This window comes from Sardina pilchardus, chromosome 2, assembly GCF_963854185.1.
Source record: "Sardina pilchardus chromosome 2, fSarPil1.1, whole genome shotgun sequence".
Classification (NCBI taxonomy): domain Eukaryota; kingdom Metazoa; phylum Chordata; class Actinopteri; order Clupeiformes; family Clupeidae; genus Sardina; species Sardina pilchardus.
Window position 1 is genome coordinate 14,636,533 of NC_084995.1, and position 9,234 is coordinate 14,645,766.

Here is a 9,234-nt window from a genome sequence, read left to right on the forward strand (position 1 = left end):
CAGCAGTTAATAATCACTATAATCAATGGAAGTAGCTACACCAAACATGACATTGGCGCGTACATTCAAAAAAAATAGACCAGTCCTCTAAAATGGATTTTACGCGTGGCCAGTGGAATGCTTGAGTTACGCGCCTGGTGTACAGTAGCTCCCCTATCAGCAGCACAAGGCATGCTCTCCAATCACAAGTGGCCCAACTCAAAGCCAAATTTCACTTTTATTCACAGCATCTGTACAAAAAAAGTCACAACTAGATTTTAGAACTTTCTCCAAATTGTGCAACCCTAATGCTCATCCTGATTATGTAACCATCACCTGAACACATCTGCTATTTTGTCATGAAATGTTCAAACACTAACATCTTTTCTTTTTTCAGATCCCGATTTCAAAGACATGGGAACCTTACCGCCTTTACCTAGTAGGTTTCATTTTTTTTTTTTTTAATTCACATCGCCACCTAAATCACTCACAGACAGCATTCTCATCTTACAGAATTTGTTTTTTTTTCAGACTGTGATTTTGAGATGGGGGGTCCAGAAGGCATTGTGGAATCTATCCAGGTATCCAAGGAGTCCAAAGCCTTGGACACACAAGCTGTGGATTGTAGGTGGTTTATACGAGCCCCACCCAACTCTAAGGTCAGTTCAGCATGCCCTTACATAAGTCACTGTAACTGTCCCCTTTCCTGTTATCCTTTGTTACTGACGACATTTGGCATTCAGATGAAAATGGTGCACTGACATACATGGACTGACAGAATCAGGTATATACAGTCCTTCAGTGCAAGTAGTATGTTAAACAAGTATAATTCAAACAAATTGACAAAGATTTCTGAAAGACCTGTATTGTTTACTTAAGCAAATAGCCCCAAGAGTATGTAGTGTCCAGTGACTTTAGAATAGTTAGGGGCGATGTTAGGCATGATGTAAAGCAGAGTGCTTAAAATCCCCCTTAGCTGTTCCGTTTTGTCATTTGATTTGGTGTGCTTTATTTTAGGTTTTGAGGACAAATAATCCATACAGAAATAGAAAAAAACATATGGCAAAGTAATTATTTTTGAATAGATCATTCTTTTTTTTTTTTACGTTTTTTTTTTTTTACATGCCCCATAGATCTTCTTGCGCTTCCTGGAGTATGAGATGCAGAACTCGAATGAGTGCAAGCGTAACTTCGTCGCTGTGTATGATGGAAGCAGCTCTGTGGAGCACCTGAAGAACAAGTTCTGCAGCACTGTGGCAATTGACGTGATGCTAACCACTGACGTTGGCGTCGTGCGGTTGTGGGCTGATGAGAAGAGTCGAAAGAGTCGCTTTCGCATCCTGTTCACCACCTTTCAAGAACGTGAGTTGGTGCTGTTATTTGCTCTATTGATATGGCAGACGTTCCCATCCAAGTTGGTAGTCAATCAATCAATCAATCAATCAATCAGTCAATCCAAACAAATAATTGTTAACCAGAGGCCTGTTAGATGTAATGGCATTTCAGACACCAATTGTAACGTGACAGCAGTAGGCATGAAACACTATAACACACTCCTGCAAGAGCAGGTTAGGTAGTGTGAAATCACCCTAAACCATTTGGAGATGAATGCAGATGACTCACAAGGAAGTCACCGTTTTGACCACCACATGTGCTAGTGGCACTGTATGTGGAGTTGGAATTGAGGATAGGAGTGAGGCAAAGTCAAGGTCTGTAGGCTATACAAATATGGACATTTCTCATTGTAGAATTTTCAGTGATGCATACAATTATCAGGGACCTTGGTGTGAGAGGAGGCTATAAAGATTTTTTTGCGACCAAAGCAATTAGGGCACGTCCAGTTTTACTCCACAAATGGATACAGTGATACAGTTGAACTCTCTCGACATTTGAGCTTTTTGTGCTCAAAGTTAATCATAATAAGTTTCTCCACCACAACGTGTCTATTTCTGCTGGTTGTTTTGGGATACAAATGCGAATACAGTGACGTAGCGACGCAGCACTACTCTGGCACTCAGTCTGTGGAAAAATGAGCCGGTTATTGGATAATCGGCAGGTATAATATACCGTTTCAATCGTTATGGAGTAACTGTGGTATTTGCACAGGATCATCAGGGAATGATTGTGACATTATTTGAACATGCATATGCCTTATGAGCCACAGTCAGTCACACACAGTCACTGAGTCACAAACTCAGTCTTAAAATATCTCAACTCTCAACCAGTGTTCAACCTCAACCCTGACTGATGTAATGTCTGAAGTGGTCAACCCGGGTTGCCTGTTACTTACTTGTTGGTGACCAAACCCTCAACATAGGTTAGACACAGGTCCGACTGGGTACAATGTTAGTGTGAAGGGAACGACCAAGGCTCTAGCGTCCGAGATGTGACCTAGGCCTGATCTTTCTTGCCAAAACCTGAGAACCATGTTGACTGGCTAGGTTTGAATTGGTGAAATGAAGGGTTTATGTGGATCAAGTAAGTTTAATAAGTTTAGCATAGCAATGAGCAAGTAGCCATTGTTCATGGAGTGTGTGAGAAAGTGTGACTAGGAGCGGTAAATTAAATACTTCATGAATATAGGCTGAGAGGTGATACTGCCTAAAATTGTGTTGATGTATAAGTTCCTATTTTAGCCCATCTTAGAGTAGTCTATTTTATAACATGATGATGAATGGCAGTAGGACTGTAAACTCCAAAGGATGTCTTAACTAAGTAATGGCTTAATTGGCACGGAGCTGTGCAAGATAAGAAAAGGTAGCTTGCTGTTCATGCCCTGCACACCTCAATGATCATACTGTCACAGAGCTTGTGATTTGGGAGCACTACTTACCAGGAAAAACCCTACAGTATATGACTGGCCTCCCAGCACACAGAGAAACCTCCACAGATGGTCCAGAATGCACCAGTGCATCTGGTGTTCAGTTGACACAGAAAGGTATGTTCCCCACTGCTTATTGGCAGTGGCTGGCAACCCATAGCCACCCGGATCAAATTCATGTCACTAATGCTTGCCCACAAAGTGACTTGTTGGTCTGCATCCAGTTACTTGAATCTCTGTCATAAAAGCGTAAGCTACACCTTGGACGTTGTGTTTCTCCAAAGAACGTCACCTGGTACTGTTGTCCCCCACATGCCAATTCATGACTGTTTACGTTTGTAGTTCCCACATGAACGATTCACCAAATGATCCACCAAAAGCTATCAGAGCATAAGCGTCTCACCTTACCCTCAAGAAACTCTTGAATAGCAACTCTTCCCAGAGTGCCTCCTTTCCGCACCTCATAAACCTACCATGCCCGACTCGCACTTACCCTTAACGTATAAAGATGTTTAAAGCCATAAAAGGTAGCGAATCTAGAGATTGGAGTTTAATATGCTCACATTTGTGGTAATTGGACACAAAGGGCTATATTCACAAGGTAACTGAAGGTAAAAACTATTTCCTAATTTGCAGATTTCAAAGAAACCCCTGAAAATAATGGGGTTGTCAGTCCTAAACAAACCTAATATGCCTGACTTGCACTTACCATTGAAGTACAACGATGTTTAAAACCATAAAAGGTAGTGAATGTAGAGAATGGAGTTTAATATGCTCACATCTGTGGTAATGGGAGACTACTATCTCTATACTGTCATCCCAGCTGCTTAAACTTCTGCGCAATCATCCTCTGGTTATATGTTTTGTATGTTGAAGCAGTATTTAGTATTACTCTCAAGTCTTCTCTTTGCACTATAGCTTAAACAAGTTTGTTGTGCGAGTACTAGGGAAGTTATTGCATGTTTTTGCAGGTTCAGTTTGTGTCATTCATGGCAAATGAATCTAATATGCTAATTCTGTGTTCTGGTCGAAGAAATGACACTTCATTAACCACCAATGCTCTTCCCTTTCCAGCGCCTTGTGAAGGGGACACGTTTTTCTGCCACAGTAACATGTGCATCAACAACACCCTGGTCTGCAATGGAATACAGAACTGTGTCTATCCATGGGACGAAAATGGCTGCAAAGGTAACTTTTCCAACTTGTTTGAATAAACCATTCTTGATCGGCCATCAATATACCATTCGTGATGTTGGACTAAGCACATTGTAGACAATATCGATGCATCATATACATGTATCTAGAGCAATCCCTTTTAAGATTGTGAGCGTTCAGAATTCTTCTTAGTGATCACAATTCTCAGTGAGTGGACTAGACTATATCCAAACTACTTGAGAAATGGGACAAAACATTGTAACAGCTATTGAGTTTAATAATTAATATTGTAAATAATATGAAGATAGTGTGTAACACCTCTTCCTCATCTCATATGGTCATTGTTATGAGCCAATTTCACAGTGTCCAGGTGTCTGGCCTAGTTGATGTTAATGATGCCTTAATTGGCAGGGTAAAACATCTTCCTGTTTCTGTCTTTCCTATAGACTGAGCTGTTCCAGGGAAAGTTAGTTTACACAGTGGCGACATCTTGTGAAATAGGCTTATTGTTCAATTTATCACACTTTTGCGCTTCACAACTACCATTGAAACAGAGAAGGGTTCCATCATTACCTCCGCCATGGGTGTTATGTTTTCATCTGGGTTTGTTTGTCTGTCTGTTTGGTGGTTTGTTTGCTTGTTTGTTCGCAAGATAACTTGTGGATGGGTTGTGGATGGGTTATGGATGGATTTTGATGAAATCTTCAGTGGAGGTCTTAAATGATCCAAGGAAGAAACTTTTTTTAAAAATTTTGGGAGTGATCCGTATCACCGTCTGGTTCTAGGAGGCGGCTATGTTTTCGCTTGGCAGGTCTGCACTCTCTTAGTGCTTTTCTAGTTTATAACTAAAACAATTATCTAAACTGATTAAAAATACTTTGTCCATGAAAGCAACTCTATAAAATATGAAGAAGAATGTTTTCCAAATGTTCACAGTTGTCCTCACTTTTTGTCAAATTGTAACCGTCAACAGACATTCTTGAAATATAGCACACTTAGGCAACATCAAAGGCCACTGTCACTCTGAGGGACCCCTTGAAACATTTTATTAGGCATCTGAAAGGCTTTAAAAAGCTCTAAAAGGTTTTGTGTTTTTTTTTTAGATCTTAACACAAACACAACTTTTGTCACAAAAATAAAGGTCAACGGCATCTGCTGTTTTCTGGTGTGTTGGATAACATGATCGTGGCGTAGGTTCCGTCAGCTTCGGCAAAACTCTTTTTTGTTACAAAACAAACAAACAAACAAAAGAAATACAAAGGTCTGTAAACACACACACACACACACACACACACACATAAGATTATATTAGTGTATGTTACTGTAGATACACAGATATGCAGCTTAATAGCATAACATTTGTTTACATCTTAGCATTGTTTCTTCTCCCATTTCTCAATAATTAGTTCTTTGTTGTTTTACTCATGATTTGTTAAGTCCGTCGTAAGGTGTTTACTATCACCAGTAAGTGGGTTCATCTTGGTCTCTTCCAGAAAAGAAGAAGCCAAGTGTCCTGGACCAACTGGACCATGTGAACGTCACCATCATCGGCTTGACGTGTGGTGTAGTGGTCATCCTTCTCATTGTGTCAGGCATCATCCAGATGAAGCAGCCACGCAAAAAGTACATTGTTCGTCGGGATGATTTTGACCCCAACCTGTTCCACGAGGCCTTCGAGCCGCCGCACTACGAGCTGTGCGCGCTGCGCCGCGACAACTCGGCCGACGTGGACGAGCTGCCGCAGGACTTCCAGAAGCTGCGCCGCTCCTCGTCCAAGTGCATCCGCGACCACCACTGCGGCTCACAGCACTCCAGCGCCCACGGCAGCCGCACCGACCTGAGCCTGCGCGAGGTGGCCGCCGCCGCTGCCCACGCTGACGGCCAGGCCGCCGCGCTGCCTCACCTGCCCCTCCACCACCCCGTGCACCACACCACCACCACCGTCACCACGCCCAGCGGACGCCGCAGCATCCTGGTCATGAAGCACAGCTACTCGCACGACGGCGCCGAGGACTGCGACCCGGACGACGACGACGACGACGACGAGCTGGACGAAGGGCCCAGCCACGGCAGGGCGAGACTGCAGAGAGCTGTTCACCGGTCAGTATCCAACGATTTCTGAGGCCTGTGGCAGCACGCCATGTGTGACAGGTGGTGTGAGGGGACTTGCATGGAAACCCCAGTTGTGAATGTGCTGTTTTTATGTTTCTCTTTTCTTTATGTTATACCAGCATTTGCTTCATTTATTTTGTTTTCTTCATTGCCTTCCATAAAATCAACTCATGTCATGTCATGTCATGTGTAGAGAACATGAGGATATCAGTAAAGAGATGGTTTTGCTTGTGGATATTCCATGACACTAAAGCCCAACGCCCACCAGACACGTACGCGGCGCGCTGCGCCACGAAAAAAATTAGAACTCCATTGTTTTCAATGGAGCAAAGCCCACTGGAAACGTCTGCCGCGCAGCAGCCGCACAGAGATAGAAAACTATTCTAAAATCCTGCCCGTCAAGCCCAGACCGCCGAACACCGCTGAACGGCGTGTCTGGTGGGCGTTGGGCTTAAGTTATTATTTCAGGTCTTGGAGATACAATGAAATACATGATTTCATTATATTTGCATTATTGCATTATTTTATTTTATTTTATTATTTAACCATGTATGCTTTCACTGTCAAGCTGTTGCATATGATGTTGATTTACTTACATATTATTATTATTATTATTATTGCATTTATGTTGAGCTCTGAAGTTAAGGAATGATTGACATATTGTTTTTCTTTTTGTTCCTTTTATTTGATGTGACTCATTTATGTTTGTTGTTATTGTGTTTTTATATAAAATGTTGAAAAAAATCTTGGATTTGTTAATGGCCTGCGTCTTCATGTTGTTATTATATGTGACAATACACACCCCTCATTGCATGGTCCCTGTCTCTCATATGATACCATCATCTTAAAATGGCCGAGTCATTGCAAATTGTGACATTTTTAATCAGTTATTAATAAATAGGCCTACCACATTATAATGAAATATTTTGTTAACATTCCTGCAGTCAGGTAATGGCAAAGTCATTTGGTCCTCCATAAAGTCTCTGGTAATAGCCTACACTATCAGTGTAAGGCCAATCTGCAGCTAAGCTATGGGGGCGTTGTGCCCCCTTGTGGAGATTTTGGAACTTGCCGCTACTTTCTTCAATCGTGGATGCACAAACTAGGCTAGGCTACAAACCAATGTTCATTCCATTCAGACCCATTGCCACAGTCCACAGATTTATCAAATGAAGCACCTTGTTATGCAGTCTGTATCCACAAACATTTTTAAAATAATTCTGAAGAGCAGAGGGTGGCAAAGAGCCTGAGTGTAGCCTACAATTGGGGGTTTATTGTGGAAGAACTTGACTGGCGTGCATAGCTCAACCCCGTCAAACTCCTTTGGGATGAACTAACAGAGATTGCGAGGCCTTCTCATCGAACATCAGTGCCTGACCTCACACATCCTGGATAAATGAGCAAGAAATCCCACAGACTCTCCAGCACTCCAATCTTGTGGAAACCTCCCAGTGGACGAGTGGACGCTATCCTGTGCTAATCAACTTAAGTTCTAGTAAATATCATTCAATTGGCTATATGTAAAATCACACTGTTATTAGTGTGTGCTGATTTGCCCATAATATACCATTTAATGGGGGAGACTCTTAGGTCGATGTGCCAGCTTACTTCACGGTCTGTTTTGCGGAACTAAAATAATCATTCAGACAGAGTCGGAGGACTTTTTGTGACGGACAAAATTGGTGTCTCAGCCACTACATCGGTGTGCGACTGAATGAACTTGTCCTGATGTCCAATATCTAGCCATTAAGATGTTATTTAAAATGGGGCTCACTGCATATTTGGAATAAAATCCACACCAGTAAAACACCAGCGCGTAAGACAAAAATTCACAGCGACATGTGATTTTCTTATCATGTCTTAGCGGTGCTAACCTCTGATTTTGTTAGCATGTGTTGAACTTATTCGGGCAGGACAAGACAAGGTATGATAAGTTTACAATTAAGCTAACATTATGTCTAATTACAACGCCTATGAGAGTGCAGTGGAAGAAACAAAAGGTGCCGTAAAAGGCAACAGCATTGGGAAGCGTTTAGGTATAATCGCGACTTGTGTAGTTGGAGGGTCACTGGTTGCCCTCTATGCTGTGGCAGGACCATTTGTTGCCCCAGCCCTAAGAAAAATATGCCTCCCATATGTTCCGGCGACTTCGGTCCAGGTTGAGAATGTGCTGAAGGTGCTTCAGCACAGATCAGGCTCACTTGTGGACATCGGGAGTGGAGATGGAAGAATAGTAAGTAGCCTACAGGATACCAAGTGTTCTCGTTGCTTCTTGTGCAAACTGCTCGGATTCCTATTTGTCCACGTTTTATCAGGCATTATTCACACAAATGTGATGAGCAGTCACGAATGGAAACCTAATTTATTGTCAATCATTATGAAAATAAAATGTTCAAATGAATACACATTCATCTTGTAGGTGATTGCAGCTGCCAAGAAGGGCTTTAGAGCTGTAGGATTTGAGCTCAACCCATGGCTGGTTTGGTATTCACGTTACAGAGCCTGGAGGGAAGGGGTTCATCACTCTACCTCATTCTACATATCAGATCTATGGAAGGTAAACAGACTCATCAAGATTAGCCTATAGGCCTATTTCAACAGAATGTTATCAAATAAGTGAACCGTAAACATGCAAGGAAAGATAGTACAGTAGTACTGATATATCTTCTTTTCCAGGTTAGTTTTGCTCAATATTCCAATGTTGTGATTTTTGGAGTTCCACAGATGGTAAGCATCATTTGGCCTCTTGGATAATCAAATCAACACTGCTTGCTTTAACCTATACCCATTTAGTTTCAAATGTCTTATGCATCACCTCTGTTATTTGTCACAGATGGAGCAGCTTGAACACAAGTTGGGGAAGGAACTGCAAAGCTCTGCCAGGGTGGTAGCCTGCCGCTTCCCTTTCCCTTCATGGGTTCCTGATGACACAACCGGCGAGGGGATAGACTCTGTGTGGGTCTATAATGCAAAGACATTTCAATCCCAAGCACAGATAAACAGGGCAACTGAAAAGTAAACTGCCCTGGGCTTACTTTTTCTTGGCAGAAAGTATTTTGCTATTAGTATTTGTGTGTTTGTTTAGTCTAATAAATGTCTAATAAAAATAAACGCCAGTATATGTCTATTTGCTAACATTTTATTCAGGTTTATTCTAGACATTTCAT

The 9,234-nt window shown here is 42.0% G+C and overlaps 2 protein-coding genes across 2 annotated transcripts in view; both read left to right on the forward strand.

Annotated features, from left to right (window-relative positions):
- LOC134100892 (neuropilin and tolloid-like protein 1) overlaps positions 1-6,110 on the forward strand; it is an 8,962-nt gene extending 2,852 nt beyond the window's left edge. Inside the window, exons 4-8 of the mRNA XM_062554380.1 lie at positions 377-418; positions 511-638; positions 1,113-1,341; positions 3,875-3,988; positions 5,449-6,110. Of these exons, the coding sequence (XP_062410364.1) occupies positions 377-418; positions 511-638; positions 1,113-1,341; positions 3,875-3,988; positions 5,449-6,077 (1,142 nt within the window). The 3' untranslated portion in view covers positions 6,078-6,110. The remainder of the gene's footprint in view (positions 1-376; positions 419-510; positions 639-1,112; positions 1,342-3,874; positions 3,989-5,448) is intronic.
- A 1,643-nt stretch (positions 6,111-7,753) lies between these two features.
- atpsckmt (fATP synthase c subunit lysine N-methyltransferase) lies at positions 7,754-9,176 on the forward strand. The gene is made up of 4 exons (XM_062519996.1): positions 7,754-8,300; positions 8,487-8,624; positions 8,744-8,794; positions 8,901-9,176. The coding sequence occupies exons 1-4, from the start codon at positions 8,022-8,024 to the stop codon at positions 9,084-9,086; spliced, it is 654 nt and encodes a 217-aa protein (XP_062375980.1). The 5' UTR covers positions 7,754-8,021; the 3' UTR covers positions 9,087-9,176.
- Positions 9,177-9,234: the final 58 nt, after the last annotated feature.

Coding starts and splice junctions, on each gene's coding strand:
- atpsckmt (XM_062519996.1), top strand. CDS start 8,022: ATGTCTAATTACAACGCCTATGAGAGTGCAGTGGAAGAAACAAAAGGT. Junction 8,301..8,486: donor GGAGTGGAGATGGAAGAATA/GTAAGTAGCCTA, acceptor TTCATCTTGTAG/GTGATTGCAGCTGCCAAGAA. Junction 8,625..8,743: donor ACATATCAGATCTATGGAAG/GTAAACAGACTC, acceptor CTTCTTTTCCAG/GTTAGTTTTGCTCAATATTC.